The sequence below is a fragment of the Aristolochia californica genome, unplaced genomic scaffold, assembly GCF_029961685.1.
Source record: "Aristolochia californica isolate CCGP_79_NKW_82.1479 unplaced genomic scaffold, dmAriCali1.0.hap1 SCAF_9, whole genome shotgun sequence".
Taxonomy (NCBI): domain Eukaryota; kingdom Viridiplantae; phylum Streptophyta; class Magnoliopsida; order Piperales; family Aristolochiaceae; genus Aristolochia; species Aristolochia californica.
In genome coordinates this window covers 38,238,076-38,255,667 of record NW_027182290.1, presented here as the reverse complement: position 1 = coordinate 38,255,667, position 17,592 = coordinate 38,238,076, and the positions used below count along the sequence as shown (strand labels likewise).

Sequence of the window (17,592 nt, the reverse complement as noted above, 5' to 3'; positions counted from 1 at the left end):
AATAGACTATTGAACAAGGAATATACCGAATTGAACTGAGCCGAACTTGAGCGGTGTCCTCCGAACTTGAGCGGTGTCCTCCGGGGAATGCACTCAATAATGGAAGATCAAACAATGACGTTTATCTTGTATAATTGATATTCCATTTTTTTCTGTGAATCTAATTAGTTGAGAAGATAATCCTGATTAAAATAAGTTTAATACAGAAGAAAGGAGTGCGAGTACTTTCACTATTCACCTATCAGGGGGAACAGATTGGCTGATCTTGCAGGAGAAAAGTAATTACAGTGCATGGATGGTACCAGGAAGATAGCGAATGATCTAGGGGATGCACCGGATCATGCAATTTTAATACAAAACCAGCTGTTTTCCAAAAATAATTGCATAAAATACTCCGGAACATAGATGTTGCTTCCTGACGGCTACTCCGCGAGGAAGGAGAGACAACATTGGCCGTCTACCCCGTTTAAAGATTATCTGTAAAATTGCACCTACCGTAGCGACACTGGGATCGGAAGAGGGGAGGCTTTGTTTGATCCAATCTGATTTCCCCATGTTTTTGCTTCGTTTACACGACGCGGTACATTGGATTTATCTGCCCTACCGTCCCTGCTTTAGTGTCTGGTAAGACTGGAATTCTTGCCTTGGGGAATCATATTCCTCGCAGGCCAAGAACGGGACTTTGAAGTTTCTTCCGTGTTTCTTAAGACTGGTCTTTTGATAAAAAGTTCTGGGAAATTTTGATGAATTTCATCGGAAGGAAGCGCGAAATCGCAAAGTACTTTTACCCATTATAAGTTACAGCGTTCTCCTTATAATGCCGTAGCAGAGAATAAAGTTTTTGCTCTGTTCCAATCGTCGTCGATTGCCTAACTCGCGTTTTTTCTGATTGCAGTTACTGCTCACCGTTGAGTTTGCTCGCTGCTGATCTCCCATTTGGTGCTGTTCTTCAAAACACGGCCTACTAGGGTTTTGGTTGTGTCACCTTCCTTGTTAGAAGCTTCGTTTGATGATGACAAATCTAGTATTACAATTTGCTTGTAATTTTTTTATATTTTTGTGCTTCTCCTGCATCTTTGGGACGGGGACAAGCTTTTTTATCCCAACCATGAACCAATTAATGTAATCTATTTACATAATGTATTTTTAAAATCACATTGGAGTTTAACCTAACCTAACCTAAAACCTATTTCACAAAAACCAGTGCTTGCAAAACCCTATTATGATGTGGGGATGGAGTTGAATTTTCAAATCCATGATGGTTTTTCCCAGGAGCATATTTTAGGTCAAGTTTACAAAGTTGGGAAAGGTTGTAAAAACCTGACCTGTAATCCTTTTTTCCTCTTTGTTTCCTATTTCTGTTGCAAACCCTTCAAGCACCGACTAAATTAAACTCGGTACGCATCTTATTATCACTCACTGCTATTTCCTCTTGGTTAGTACATCAATTGGATGTTAATAATGTAATTTTGAATTAAGATATTAAAGAAGAGATATATATATATACATCAACCACCTGGTTTTGTGGTCGGGGGAAGTCTTTATACTGGGCTCAAACAATCTCCTCAAGCTTTGAGGAAGTCTTTGTATGGGTTCAAACAATCTCTTCATGCTTGATTTGACAAATTTAGCCAAGCAATGTTGTATTTTGGATTCAATCGGTGCTCAAATCATTTTCTCTTTGTTAAGGATACCTTAAAGGGAACAATATTTCTGGCAGTTTATGTGGATGATATCTTCTTAACTGACAATGATGCGGACAATATAAAAAAGGTCAAAGAGAAGATATGCAAATAATTTAAAACAAAGGATCTTGGACTTATAAAATATTTTATCTCCCAATCAAAAGGAAATATGTTTTGGATCTACTTGAGAACATAAGGATGAGAGGGTGTCGACTAACAGATACTTGCATGGATGTCAATACAAAGCTATGTGCAAACTCTGGAGAAGATGTTGATATAGATAAATATCAGAGGTTTGTGAGAAAACTTATTTACCTCATAGTGACCAAAGTGAATATATCATATGCAATAAGTGTGGTAAGTTCGTATATGCACAAACCACAACATATCCATGGGTAAGCTTTGAAGAGGATATCGAGATTTTTAAAAAGAGCTCCAGGGAAAGGGCTTCTCTATAAGAATCATGGCCAATTCAACATAAAAGGTTTATCAGATGCATATTGGGCTGGATCACCTGATGATAGGAAACCCACTTTTGATAATTGTACTTTAGTTGGAGGTAACCTAGTTACATGGAGAAACAAAAAACAAAATGTAATTGCGAGGTCTAGTGCATAAGCAAAGTACAAAGCTATGACCCACACAATCAATGAACTTCTATGGATAAATCTTTTTTTAACTAAATTAGGATTCTATAAAGGAGTTTCTATGGAATTATATTGTAACAACCAGGCAACTATTCATATCACTTCAAATCCGGACTTCCACAAGAGGGAAAAATACATTGAGGTAGACGACCACTTTATACGGGAGAAATTTCAGGTTGGTATCTTATCTCTCAAACATGTTTCATCACAAGGGCAGGTGGCAGACATTCTTACAAAACCAGTCACATCCAAGATTTTAACCACTATATGTTGCAAGCTAGGTATCTACGATGCTTTCTCTCCCCTAGTTTGAGGTGAAGTGTTGGAAGACATCTCAAAGTGGTATCAAAGTAAATACTCCCCCACATTAAGGAGGTGGCAAATGAGGTAAAAAGTCCTCTCATAAGGATAACACAAGGTTATAGTTAAAGAAGATGATGTATGTCTACTTATGTTTTTTTTTTTTTACAAAGCTCAAAGCCCTAAGGGCATTATAATCATTGTAAACCTCCTTCCATAACTAAAAATAGAGGTTCAAGGTATGGGGTAGATCATCAAGTCTCCCCTCTTCTTTCTCAAATTCGTCCCTAAAATTTCCCCCTCTCCCAAGCTAGAGATGCTTTAATGAAATAAATTTTCCTTCTAAGAATTAGATGGCAACTATAATCCCATAAGCACCAGCCTATACTTTCTTTTTTCTTGATTCTTTTGGTAAGACAAACCAGCCACAATCTCTAGTGGGATACTACACAATGATGAGAAAAATAGTATGTCCTCTTATCAAACAAAGACCACTCTAGACACTTCAAAAAACAAAAAGTATTTCCTCGAGTTCAAAACAAAGCAACAATTTCCTTCAACTTAACAATTTATCACCAAAGCAATGGAATTTGAGTACTTTTAATCATGCATATATAGCTTCATGAATAACATCATAATCTCATAAAATCATCAATAACTGAGCATGACTTCAATAATGAATAATATCTATCATCCCATATTCATTAACCAAAAAATCCTTACACCAAACTCGAAGCATGAACTAATCATATCAGAAAAAAATAACTTTTACTCTAAAGTTGCCATATGAGAAACCATAATTTCTAACTTTTTGGAGCAAATAATGCTAAAGATCTCCAACTTTCTAAGTCATACATCAACAACCATATTTAAAAATGAAAAATTAATGAAATATACTTATCTTTCATTGAGCAAAAGAGAGAGCTCAAGATTGATCCTTGATCAATACCTCAATTCCATCGAGGAGATTAAAATATTTTGATCATGGGTACCATAACTTCATGGATCTTAAACCTAATGCTCTGATACCATGTTAGATTTAGGATCCCATGACAAGATCCTCGACCAAGGTGGTGAGAGAGGGGAGGAAGAAAAAGAGGAGAAGAAAGGGGAAGAGAGAAATAAGAGAACTCGGCTAGAGAGATGGAGAGAGTGGGAAATTTTAGAGACGAATTTGAGAGAGAAGAGGGGAAACTTAATGATCTACCCTATGTCTTGAGCCTCTATTTATAGTTGTTGAAAGAGGTTTACAATGACTATAATGCTCTTAAGGATACAATATTTGTACAAAAAAAGTCATAAATAGACATACATCATTTTCTTTAATAACACCTTTATGTCACCTTTATGAGAAGTCATAAGTAGACATACATCATTTTCTTTAATAACACCTTTATGTCACCTTCATGGGGGAGGTATTCTCTTTGAGGCCACTTCGAGGTGTCTTCCAACAAGACTCACTGAAACTTTTTGAGATATGTTTTTTATGAGACTCCTCTTAGACTATTTGATATGGCATCTTCAACATAATTGACTCAAGAGGAAATCACTAACAAGATTTCATATTTATGAGAAGATATTTTAATTACCCCCTTTGCTACCTCCTTGACATGGGGGAGGTATTTACTTTGAGGCCACTTCGAGATGTCTTCCAACAAGACTCACTGAAACTTTTGAGATATGCTTTTTATGAGACTCATCTTAAACTATTTGATATGGCATCTTCAACATAATTGACTCAAGAGGAAATCACTAACAAGATTTCATCTTTATGAGAAGTCATTTTAATTACCTCATTTGCCACCTCCTTGACATGGGGGAGGTATTTACTTTGAGGCCACTTCAAGATGTCTTCCAACAAGACTCACTGAAACTTTTGAGATATGCTTTTTATGAAACTTGTCTTAGACTATTTGATATGACATCTTCAATTTAATTGACTCAAGAGGAAATAACTAACATGATTTTTTTCATAATTGACTCATGGTGCACATTATGGGAGTAATAGAATTGTTTTATGTAAACTTCGACTTTACTTCTCCTACTCCAATGACTTGTGCCACATTGGAGTTGCCTATAGTCATAGTTCTCCATTTGACCTCTTGGTATAAAGAGAAAGAGAAAATATTAGAAGAATATGAATAATAGCTTATGTGTCAATTCACTAGTCGGTTATATAGTATGTTTGGTTTAACTCTAACTAAGATTTTATTAATATTTCATTGGGTCCAATTGAACTAGTCTTAGTTAGCATGTTTGCTTGGGAAATTTTATTGTCACCTTGCCCCTTGTCATTCCTCTTTCTATGTTTGTACTACTTGACAAAACGATCTTAGTTTACCACTAGTTTTCAAACCATCACCCAAGCTTTGTTTTTATGTATTACTTATATGCTTTTATTTAATATGATTGATACTAACACTTCAAGTGTCTCTTGAGTTTGATCAACTATAGGCTTGTCATCTACCATATATTTAGGTAAAATATTCTCCTATGAAGAACTTCTACTCTTATTCAATTACTTTTCCATACTTTATCTCTAACAATTCCCATAACCCTTTGGTAGATTTGGCATTCAAAACTAAAAATCAACCCACAACATAAATAATGATCTTTCTCAATGTTTGATTTGAGTGGTTGATCATCCACTTTCATGTTCTTTTGAGGTACTCACTAGTGGGCACTAGATTTTTGGCGATCTCTTCCCAAGATACAACGGATCTTCAAAATTTCAATTCTGGGCTTTCCAACTCGCTGAGTGGAACCATAACTCAACTGGATGAGGTTGGATAACCCTGGATGAAAGAAGCAAACACTTATGGAGATTAATTGCATCCAATAATCTCCCTTAACAACAACAATCTTGGCCTTAATTGTAAATCTATGATTCCTTCCAAATAAAACCATGCAGTAATTAGATAGTAATAATACAGAATCCTCCCAAGACCGATGAAATAATTGTAACCGTTAAGATGAGATCCTTGGGGAAATTTAACGATTAGGAGCGTTAGATTCAACATCAATGGAGACGAATTAATGGTTTACAGCGCACGTTAGCGGGATCCTATTCATGGCCGAGGGTGGCGCAGGTTGGCAATCCTGTGCACACGCCCGTCCTTGAGCAATAAGCAACGAGGGAATGAGCATTGAGGGCGTTTCCCGTCCATCATTGGAGAGACGGAAGAAGACCCCAAGATAAGGGATCCAACTTCCATTAAAACTTAACGGAATACCGTAATCCAGTAAACCCCGTTTGCTTTCTCTCTCTCTCTCTCTCTCTCTCTCTCTCTCATTCTTTCCTCTTCCACTTTTTTTATTCTTTCATTTTCTTTTTTCTCTCTTTCTTCTGGCTGCGTCTTCTGCTTCTCTCGTATCGTCATCTGAGGCCTCTGTACAAAGCTACTGAAACTTACGGTAATCTCGAGCGATCTGATTCCTTGTGTCGCATTTGTTGAAAGTCGGTCGAGTTTTTCTTTTTTTCTTTTCTTTCTTTCTTCTTTCTTCTTTCTTCTTTGTGCTTTTTTATCTTTTCTATGGTGCGTTTTTTACCTTATTTTTGCTTGTGATTTTGATCGGGTGTGGGTTCACGCGTTTTGTGCCTTTGCGACGTATTGCGGAATGCGGCTGAATGAGCATTTGACTAATCTTGAGAGTGGGACCTGTTTTGTTTCTTGGAATTTTCGGTCATCGTTGTTAGGGTTTTATGTTAATTGTAGGTGATGGTGCGAAATATTATTGTTAACGCGCGTTTGTGTTTTTGTTCAGCAAAGTAGATTATCTTGTTTCCTTTAACTTTTTTTTTTTTTTTTTCATACTGAGAAAATGTGCGTTGTTGCATCGGAGTTAGGGTTATAGCTTTCTTGTTCCAGCTAAATGGATTTCTCTCTCCAATTCCAGCTAAAAGACTTTCCGTCCTTTCTTTTAGTTGAAGGTGAAATGTGAATATTGAAGCTTGTATTGAGACTTTGTTGCGTGACTTTTTCTAAATTGGTTTCGTATTTTCTGATTGTTTTGTTGCTTGAGATGATGTTTATTTGCTTTATCTTTAGTGGTATTAAACAGTTTGCAGGTGCGGTTACTGAATTTTGAATTTGTTGTTGGATAGGGTTCGTTATTTAAACCTTTGTGATATAGGTACGACTTTTAACTTCAGTGCAACTCGCTATTTGCAATGTCTATTTGTGAGGGCTTGGATATAGTGCTGCTTTCTTAAGATTGAGATTGTGTTATATAAAGAGACTCCACTTTCTGGAAAGGGCTCTCTCAAAAGAGAGAGGGGCTTTGTGAGACATTACGGGTTCGTTTACGGGTTAGTCTTGCATGGGCGATCATGAAGGCTGGGCACAGCCAAGTGGCCTCCTGCCCAATGGCCTCCTGCCCAATGAAGCAGTCGGTGTGACTAGAGTGCTTGATGCTGAGAGATGGTCAAAAGCTGAAGAGAGAACTGCAGAACTCATTGTTTGCATACAGCCCAACCAACCTTCTGAAGAGCGAAGAAATGCTGTGGCTGATTATGTGCAGCGTCTCATCGTGAAGTGTTTCTCATGTCAGGTTAGCCATTCACTATTGGTTCTCTGCTGTAATTTGCATTAAAAGTTTGTATCATGTCCTTTTTCCCTAAAAAAGTTTGTATGATGTTTGGGTTTTGGTCTACTTCACTGCAATGACTTTCAACATCATTAACGTGTGACTAGGAATATAGACAGACAGGCAAATTATGATTACTCTTGTTTTAATCCATTATTTGCATAAAGTTTTTTTTCTCCTCTGTTACCCGTTATTTCATGTTTGCCATCCAGACAATTTGTCATGTTCCAAGCTGCTATGAGTTAAAAATCTGTTAATAATGCTGTAAATCAGTTGGCATGAGAGATTTGTACCAATTGGACATACTTTTTTATTTTTAAATGGCGATTTTCACTTTTGATATCTTCATCACTCTTGTTTTTATGTGTTTTTGTCTCTGTGCTACTTTTCTTTGTGGGAATTATGGTTGTTCTTCAAATTTCATGTAAAGTCATTCATTTCTTTTGTTGCAAACTTTCATCTAGCAAATTGTGGTTAGCTTGGTTCTTTACGGAAATATTTCCTATTTCTCTACTATGTGTTTTTAGTTTCTTGTTTCTATGACACTTTTTTTCACTAATAAGCAAACTATAACTTGGAGGGATCAAGGAATCACTAAATTTAGTGTTTCCATAAATATTATGTCAGTGAATGTTTCCAGTAGATCAAACTGCTTGGCCATCAATGATATCTTTCACGTAAATCTATATCCACTTTGTTCTCTTCTATTTTTGCGGATTCCAAGTTTGTATTTTGATACAAAGATATGCGATGTATCTTCCAGAAAAAGGTAAACCAGATATGACTGTATATGTGGACCAGCTATTTTGCAACTGGATATTTCAGTCCAGAATCTATATGCTCATTAGTTATGTTTTAAAAGAATCTGCTTTCTGCTTTACAGTTTTGAATGGATATGTGACTGTATTTTCCTTCCTTTGGCTGGTTAATTTGAATAATCTCTTCTAAATACCTTTCTTTTGGTGTCTTTTATTTTCGTGTTTGACTTTCAAACATGTAAGTTGTAATATTGTTTTGTGGTACATTGCTTTCCATCTTGTTATGGTGTTTTAAAATTAAATTTTACTGTTGAGATTGCCTGGAGTCTCCATATAAAACAGAAAGAAAAAATTCTCTGTGTCACAGACTGCAGAACATTTTAATGGACTGTAACGTGCGGATATGTCCTTTGTGTGTTCCTTGTATTCTATGCAAACCTTGTGGATCAATGGCTTAATATATTGCAATGTGGGGGATTAACACTGCAATACTGTTACTATTTCAAACAAAATGTTCTTATTGAATGACACATGCATGGGAAAGTGTGGATATTCCATACTAGTAATTTTTCTTATAGTAAGTTTTAATATTACATATACATACATGCATATATATATGTATATATGTGTGTATATATATGTATGTATGTATGTATGTATGTATGTACATATATAGAGACAACACTTTGACCAGAATTATGTAACTTCTGTAAAAGAAAGTGGAAATAGTTACCCTGTTGCATCTAAATAGGATGTACTAGTTTCTTCCAATGTTTCTTTATGAGGTCATTTTATGTACTCCACTTAAATTTTTTAAGTGCTTTCTTTTTCTTGTGCATGCTCGTAATTATTACAGGTGTTCACCTTTGGCTCTGTACCCCTGAAGACCTACTTGCCTGATGGAGACATTGACTTGACTGCATTCAGTAAAAATCAAAATCTGAAGGATTCCTGGGCGCAAGAGGTTCGCGTTATGCTTGAAAAAGAAGAGAAAAGCGAAAATGCTGAGTTCCGTGTAAAAGAAGTTCAGTACATTCAGGCAGAGGTATGTAAATCTCTATATTTCCTTCTTTTATGCAACTAATGTTGCTGATTTCTTGGCTGGAAAATTACCCTATGGGCAAATCTCTAGCCTGCCTTGTTTCATTAAAAAGGGTCAATTGCAACATAGAAACTTCTTTGATGTTCGTAACTGAGTGCGTTTGATCTTCGAGTTTTCTAATGTGAGGTCTTGGATTGTCTCATTGGTGTTAGTATATATATATATAGATATAGATATTTGAAAATGGTGTTAGTGATATCTTGGGTGTTCGCATTAACCAATAAACAAAAGAAAAACGAGGGAAAGGAGGCTGGACTCAACTCTTGCCAACCTCAACTGCATCCACCTTTTTCTTCCATAGAAAAGTTACATTATTTACAGGAATGCCATTTATTTTGTTATAACAATGTCATTTTTCTGTATTTTATCATTGAAAAATGACAAAAATAAGAGAAAATCTCTGAATGAACATCAATTATGAATTCATGGCAAAGTAATAATTATAGAGTTAGAAGAAATTAAGTATCAAGTCATTCATTTCAATTTGATGGTTAAAATAAAAATTGGTGCACATAAGTGGGATGGACTTGTTCCATATTCATTTTTTCAAAAAAAAGTAAGTGCTAACACCAGTATATGTAAAATTTTCTATTTTTCCACGTATACATTTGCTTACTCATATAGTAGATATTCCAGTAAAGTCGTTGATGAAAAATACTAAAAGGATAAAATACCAGAGTTTGGCACCTTCACTATTTCTTGATTTAGGATGAAAGTTGATGGCCTGAATGACAAAAGGTATTTGGCCCTATTCAGTATCCCTCAGATCTGATTCTGCAGACGATACACTATGGTCTGATTGAAATGGCAGCTTCAAAGTTAGATTAACCTGCTAATTGGTGATTGAGTTAGCACCAATCCAATTGATATATGTTCAAAGGACTGTTGATCACAAATCCAATAGCAAATTTTCTAAGTTGATGAGGCATGTGGCATCTGTGGTAGAGACTTTATCATCTTAGCAAGGCTTCTCAAAGTATATCCAAGTTTTGAATTATCTTATGTTTCTGATTTAAAGGTGTCTCTTTAGACGTATTGTTCAGTACCCTGCAATTCTGCCTACATTTTCTTTTTGAATCTATTTAAAGATGTAGATTTTAAGTAAGAAAAGATCGTGTGCGAAACTGTATTTCCATAGGAACTTCCTTGCATACTGTGTGGTCACTAGTTAATTGCAGCCTTGCCTAATGGGATAATATTGTGTATGAGGAGTCTATTCCTAATCATATCAACCTGCCAATATTTTAGTCTGCTGATAATGTTTTAGTCAGATTGAAGTTAATTCTGGGGAAGCCATGCAAGCTAGATCCTTCATGTGCATGGGTTGGAGGTGGCTGCCTTGGCCAATCATTTATTGGATGCTTCTGCTCAGAATGAAGCCCATCATCAGGATCTAGTTTTGAGTGGTCCTGCTCTATTGTGGACTTTTTTTTTTTTTTTTTTGTACTCTATTACCCTTTGATTCTTTCAGCTGAAGTGCCCACTGTTATCTGTTTACTTTTCTAATAAGCTTTCGCCATTCTAGTAATGAGTATAAATATTCCTTGTGGGGTGAACGACATTTTTAAATCTAAGGGCTGTCAAACACCTAGCCAATACAACCCAAAAGACCAGTCTGTTAAGTACGGAAAACAGAATACTTAACCCATCAGTGGTGGATGGAACCACCCTGGTGGACGGAACCACCCAGCTCTGACACCCACCATTCCTGTTTCCTACCCCTTCTGCCGGGATTCGAACGCGGAACGTGGTGCCCAACTCTGATACCATGTCAAACGCCTAACCAATACAACCCAAAAGACCAGTCTGTTAGGTGCGGAAAGCACAACACTTATCCAAAGACCAGCAGTGGGCGGAACCACCGCCAACTCTGACACTCACCGTTCCCGTTTCCTACCACTTCCCCCGGGATTCGAACGCGGAACGTGGTGCCCAACTTTGGTACCATGTCAATCGCCTAGCCAATACAACCCAAAAGACCGGTTTGTTAAGTGCGGAAAACAAAGTATTTAACCCATCAGTGGTGGACGGAACCACCCAGCTCTGACATCCACTGTTTTTGTTTCCTACCGCTTCCGCCAGGATTCGAACGCGGAACGCGGTTCCCAACTCTGATACCATGTCAAACGCCTAACCAATACAACCCACAAGACCGGTCTGTTAGGTGTGGAAAACACAATACTTATCCAAAGACCAGTGGTGAACGGAACCACCGCCAACTCTGACACTCACCGTTCCTGTTTCCTACCGCTTCCTTCGGTATTTGAACGCGGAATGTGGTGCCCAACTCTGATACCATGTCAAACGCCCAGCCAATACAATCCAAAAGACCGACCTGTTAAGTGCGGAAAGCAGAGTACTTAACCCATCAGTGGTTGACGGATCCACCCAACTTTGACACCCACCATTCTCATTCCCTACCGCTTTTGCCGGGATTTGAACGCGGAACGTGGTGCCCAGCTCTGATACCATGTCAAATGCCTAGCCAATACAACCCAAAAGACCGGTCTGTTAAGTGCGGAAAACAGAGTACTTAACCCATCGGTGGTGGACGGAACCACCCAGCTCTGACAAGGGCTATGTGTTTTGGTTTATATCTTCTAGACTTATAAGTCTGTATGTTGTTAATTACCTAACTAACCTAGTGCACACAGTAGTTGAAGTTTTTCTTCCATTATGCATATGGTTATAAGATTTGTAATTCATATCTGCATCATATCTTGTGATCTGCATTTTACTGTCTATTTAAGCTTCTTCCTTTATTTCTAATTTTTTATTTTTGAAAACGGGGGCATTTTATTTCAAAGCCTGAAGGCAAAAGAATACAAATCAAAAGGGTGAACCCCTTACAATGAGAGATTGTGAATCCCCTCAGGTAGAACATCTGCATATCCATCGGTCGATCTAAGAAATTTCATTAGACATTCTTCTTTTATCGTGTAATACTATTATTAATTTTTTCATCTTATTAAGTTTATATTTGCAGGCAAAGTACAATCTTATTGTGTGATTAAGGAGCTTTGTAATTAGTAATCCATCTCTATGCTTTAATGCTCTCGCTAGGTATTTTTGATTGCCTCACTTCCCTTTTTGCTACTTATCCTTTACAGGTGAAGATAATTAAATGCCTTGTGGAGAACATTGTTGTAGACATATCTTTTAACCAACTTGGTGGGTTATGCACTCTCTGTTTCCTTGAGGAGGTAATCTAATAGTTGAATGAAAACCTGGATAGGTGATTTTTGCATGAAGCTATTCAGTTTTGGTTGTTGTTGACTCTTTAATTCTACCTAATGCCCATGTGTAGGTTGATCATTTGATAAATCAGAACCACTTGTTCAAGCGTAGCATTATATTGATTAAGGCGTGGTGTTATTATGAAAGTCGTATATTGGGAGCTCATCATGGACTTATTTCTACTTATGCATTGGAAACTTTAGTTTTATACATATTTCATGTATTCAACAATTCCTTTGCTGGACCATTGGAGGTAGTTGCAATTTTATTGATTTTTAATTTATTTCTGTTTGTGTTTTATTTATTTTTCACCACTTTAACTTCTGGCATATGAGCAGGTCCTTTATCGTTTTCTGGAATTCTTCAGTAACTTTGATTGGGATAATTTTTGTGTTAGTCTTTGGGGCCCAGTTCCTGTTAGTTCATTGCCTGATATGGCAGGTACAGACTTGAGTAATTAATTCTTCTTTATATTCAATAATTTGGTGGCATCCACCAAAATACTTGTATTAACTTTTTTGTTTCGCCTAAATGTCATGCAGCTGAACCTCCTCGAAGGGATAGTGGAGAGTTATTGCTTAGCAAACGCTTTTTAGATGCTTGTAGCTCAGTATATGCCGTTTTACCTGGTGGCCAAGAAAGTCAGAATCAAGCTTTTATTTCTAAACATTTCAATGTGATTGATCCTTTGCGTACAAATAACAATCTCGGACGTAGTGTCAGTAAAGGTAATTTCTTTAGAATACGTAGTGCCTTTGCATTTGGGGCTAAAAGGTTGGCCAGGCTACTGGAGTGCCCAAAAGAGAACCTGATTGCAGAAGTAAATCAGTTTTTCATGAACACATGGGATAGACATGGCAGTGGCCTTCGTCCTGATGCTCCTCATCCTGATTTTTGGCCCCCACGACCTTTGAAATCAGTTTCTGTTGATGTACACAAGAATTTCAGAAATCAAATTGCTGTAAAGAAGAATATTGATAGTAGTGCTAAGGAGTCTCAGGTGGAGGGATCTCTTCCTTTGCATGGTATCATCTCAGCTCAATCTTACAATAACACGAATCACCCAGTTGAAAATATGTGTAAGACTGGTAATACTTCTTCTATGGTTAATCGTGCCCAGAGCCATAAAATTTCTAGCAACCAGACTAGCACAAGAATCATTGATCAGGCCATGAGAAATATTAGCTCTAGTGAGACTACACAGACTGAGAAAGGACAGAAATCGTATCGTCCAGATTACTCAACTAGTGAGCATGAAGGACAGGGCCGGTATCACTTTGCAAGAACAAGATCGAGTCCTGAACTTACCGATACTTCTGGGGAGGTATCAAGCCGAGGGAGACATAATCGTGCCCAAGAAGCAGCGAAAAGCCAATTTGTTTATGCAAATAGCAGGAAGAAGAGCGTTGTCCATTCAGAAGTTGGAACAACCAGTCATAGTGCTAGATCTTCTAGTGATGATCCTTCCTCTGTTCGCCACAGCCCATCACATCAAAGCTTGGAAACTGCAGGTGATTCCTCCAATGCTTTGAATAGTTATCTCGAGGATTTCAGCATGTCTCCAGTTGGAGTAGAAGAGCTTGCATCTGTTTCAGAAACAATGGAAATGCACCAAGAAGAGCAAGATCTAGTCAATATGATTGCATCTTCTTGGCTACATAATTTTGGTGGGCAGGTTCAGGTACCCTTGAATTTGACTTCTACGCACCTTCCTCTTCCATTATCACCTTCTGTTCTAGCTTCAATGGGTTATGGACCAAGAAATGTGGCAGGGATGGTTCCTGCTAATATTTCCCTAATTGAGCCTTCTTGGGGATCAAATATGCAGTTTTCTCAAGGCCTTGTCTCATCTTCTGTACCTCATTATTTCCCAACAGTTGGTTTAGCATCAAATCCCGAAGAAGTGGCAGAATCTGGTAATGAAAATTCGGGATTGATAGAAGCAAAGCAGGAGGATGGTGATGCTTATTGGCATGAACAGGATGCGAGCACCATCAGGGGGTTTGATTCTGACAGTGGGAATTTCCAGATGTTGCAATCTGATGAGAAGCAAGAGCCAACTTCAATTGGAGCCAATTTTGCATCTGCAAGGGGTGCTGCTTCTTATAGTTCTTTTATGAGAGGTCATAACAATTTTGTTAAAGAAAATAGAGGGGGGTTAGTCCAAGAGGATCACATTGATCTTTTTCAACATCAGAACAAGAGAGGAAATGATGGTTATGCCACTGATCGAAGTGCTAATGTCAGATCTGTTGCTGTTAGTCAGGCTAGCTCGTCAAGGAGTAAACCCTGTTCAGAGAGTTCTTGGGATGGTTCATCTGTTAAAAGTTCAAAATCAACTAGGGATAAGAGGGGGAGAAAAGTGAATGCTTCATCAGTTCAATCTGCTTATGGGAAAGTAAAAAGTGGGTGGCAGTATGATGCTCCATCATCTTCTGATAATATGTCTTCTCAAGCAGACGATGAGAGCAGGGAGTGGATTCCGGTTTCGACCGTGAATGCTGAAATATCAGAAAGGAGCACAGGAGGAGCTACATCTGTGGTGCCCCCACATCTTGGTAGTCATCAATTACCTGGTTATGATCCGTCTCAAATAAGTGGATCAGAGTCGATGATTCCTATTGGTCCAATGCTTGTTGGTTCTTCTGGTTCACGGCAGCGATCTATGGATGGTTCTGGTGTGTTGCCCTTTGCGTTTTACCCAACTGGTCCACCTGTTCCTTTCTTTATCATGCCTCCTGTGTATAACTTTCCAACTGAAACCGGAAACCCAGATGGATCAACCTCACAATTTGATAGGTATGATGAAGTGGAAGGCAGTGTACAGTTGCACGGATCTGATAAGAACTTTGATTCATCAGAGAGCCTTGAGCTCCCAAGTTCCAAACCCATCAAAGGGGCTTCCGAAGAGCTGCATAAGCCTGATATTCTTAACAGTGACTTTACGAGCCACTGGCAAAATTTGCAATATGGTCGATCCTGTCAAAATCAAGGTTACCATGGGCCTCTGATTTGTCCTTCGCCTGTAGTTGTCCCACCTGTCTATTTACAGGGTCATTGTCCATGGGCTGGGCCTGGAAGACCTCTTTCAGGCAACTTGAACCTCTTCACTCAGGTGATGGGTTATGGGGCCCCCCGTCTTGTTCCCTTTGCTCCTCTTCAGCCAGGGTCTAGTCGGCCACCTGCCAGTGCTTATCAACGTTATGGAGATGAAGCACCTAGATATCGTGGTGGTACTGGAACCTATCTGCCAAACCCTGTAAGGCCACACTCCAAATCATGATATCGCTCTTCGCTTTCACTCTTTGGAATTAGTAATAGTTTTTTGTTTTGTTCTCTAATCTGCATTACGTTTTCAGAAGGTATCTTCTTACAGAGAGCGACATTCTTCAAACTCAAGGAATCACAGAGGGCATTACAACTATGATAGGACTGACCATGGTGAGAGAGAGGGGAACTGGAACACCAGTTCAAAATCACGTGCTTCTGGGCGAAATCATGGGCGTGGCCAAGCTGAGAAGCCTAATACAAGATCTGACCGGTTGACAACTGACTCTCGGTCTGAGCGGCAGTGGGATTCCTACAGGCATGATCAATCTCTCTATAATTCATACCAAGCACAAAGTGGACCATTAAACCCTGCTAACTCTGTACATGGATCTGCAAACATGGCCTATGGGATGTATCAGGTGCCAACAATGAGCTCAAATGGGATTGCGCCAAGTGGGTCTACTGTTCCGTCTGTTGTCATGCTGTATTCTTATGATCATAATGTTGGCAGTTATGCCCCCCCTCAGGAGCAGCTCGAGTTTGGCTCACTTGGGCCATTACAGTTTTCAGGTGCGAATGATGAGTTGCGGTTGGGTGATGTGGGTCCTGCCAGGACTGTGTTTGAGCCTAGGCGTGGCACATACCATGGAGATGAAGATTCCCCGACTCGTTCATCACCTGATCAGCCATCATCACCACAACTCCAGAGGTACAGTTTTTAGGGAAATGCAATTTTGTTTTTCAAATTTGCTTGCCTTATATATATATATATATTTTTTTTTTTGTTTCTTTGATGGTGATACTCATGTGTATTCTTCAGTTGGGATCGCTTGTGATGCTGTTAATGTATCATCTTAACAGGGGGATTTGATTATTTTGTCAGATCAGCGGCCCAGAGGAAGTATGAGTTGAAAGATGAGGATTTTCCGCCTCTGTCATTTCAAAACCAGGGAGGTGGTAATGGTGGTGGGAACACTAGCTATAACAGCAAACATTCCCATTACCAGACCTTCTTGTTCTCTCGCCCTCACTCTTAAACACTGATCTGGGCCCCTCTGTTACGTTCATTCTTTCTGTATATTTTCTCCTGTAAGTGGAAGCAGCCTTTGTCAGTAGCACAATTAGTGTTTGTATGTACACTACCAAGTCATTTTTAACGTACCTGGTCTACGAGGGTATAGCAGAAGGACAGTTGGGAAGGAAAGGGACAAGAATTAAGGAACTCACTCATTAAGTTGTTAGGTAACTTTTGTAGGACATCTGATATTCAGTTTTAGGATTTCACTTCAGTTATTCATGTTAGGATTTCTTTTCAAGGCATAACAGAGGTCTTCATTTCAGTAGTCATATTGTAATAGAGATTTCCTTTCCTTTCCTCCTTTTCTGTTTAAACATTATATATGTAGCATATTATTTTCAAGACAAATTAGAAAGGGAAGAAGAAGAAGAAAAGAAGAAAAAAAAAAGGAGAATTTTCAGTGCACGCTGTTGTTACTAAATGTTGGCTTGTGTGGACTTTTGCCTTGTACAGAATTGCTGGCAGTTTGAGAATGACATTTTTAATTGCATTTTGTTTGATGGGAAGGCATCTGAGCTTAGCAGTTCTGAAGTGGATGACTGGGGGCTTCTGTGTTTTTGAATTTTGTGTGGGAGCAGTAATGTTAATAGAATTCTACTTTCGACAATTACCATCTCTGCTGTTCATCGAGCATGTTTTGCTTGTCTCATGGTTGCGCTTGCAGGACCTAGAGACGACTGACGCACTTGATGCCTTGCTGATCTGGTGATCACATTTGCGGAATTGTCTCACACTCAAAAAGGGTTCTCTAGTCCCGTTTCTTTGTCTCTAGGCCACATTAATTCTCAGCGTAAGAGCCAGTGTGCTCATCTAAGGAATTTCTTCCTGGAAATTTACAGGATTTTGTTTGGAGTTTAGGGCCTCAATGACTTGCCAACGGAGATGACCTCTGGACTTAGGTGAATTATCGCAGTATCAATTTATTTGA

The 17,592-nt window shown here is 38.5% G+C and overlaps 1 protein-coding gene across 4 annotated transcripts; it reads left to right on the top strand.

Moving 5' to 3' along the window:
- Window positions 1-5,929: 5,929 nt before the first annotated feature.
- Window positions 5,930-17,299, top strand: LOC137941157 (uncharacterized). Of its 4 annotated transcripts, none has more exons than XM_068786446.1 (9): window positions 5,930-6,046; window positions 6,738-7,183; window positions 8,834-9,022; window positions 12,190-12,282; window positions 12,387-12,569; window positions 12,655-12,757; window positions 12,859-15,575; window positions 15,676-16,295; window positions 16,470-17,299. In XM_068786446.1, the coding sequence occupies exons 2-9, from the start codon at window positions 6,953-6,955 to the stop codon at window positions 16,621-16,623; spliced, it is 4,290 nt and encodes a 1,429-aa protein (XP_068642547.1). In that variant the 5' UTR covers window positions 5,930-6,046; window positions 6,738-6,952; the 3' UTR covers window positions 16,624-17,299. The 4 variants fall into 4 exon arrangements, with proteins under 4 accessions (XP_068642547.1, XP_068642549.1, XP_068642550.1 ...); XM_068786448.1 differs by having other exon boundaries at window positions 16,448-16,554; XM_068786449.1 differs by lacking the exon at window positions 16,470-17,299 and having other exon boundaries at window positions 15,676-15,902; window positions 16,006-16,111.
- Window positions 17,300-17,592: the final 293 nt, after the last annotated feature.

Coding starts and splice junctions, on each gene's coding strand:
- LOC137941157 (XM_068786446.1), top strand. CDS start 6,953: ATGGGCGATCATGAAGGCTGGGCACAGCCAAGTGGCCTCCTGCCCAAT. Junction 12,570..12,654: donor CCTTTGCTGGACCATTGGAG/GTAGTTGCAATT, acceptor GCATATGAGCAG/GTCCTTTATCGTTTTCTGGA. Junction 15,576..15,675: donor GAACCTATCTGCCAAACCCT/GTAAGGCCACAC, acceptor TTACGTTTTCAG/AAGGTATCTTCTTACAGAGA.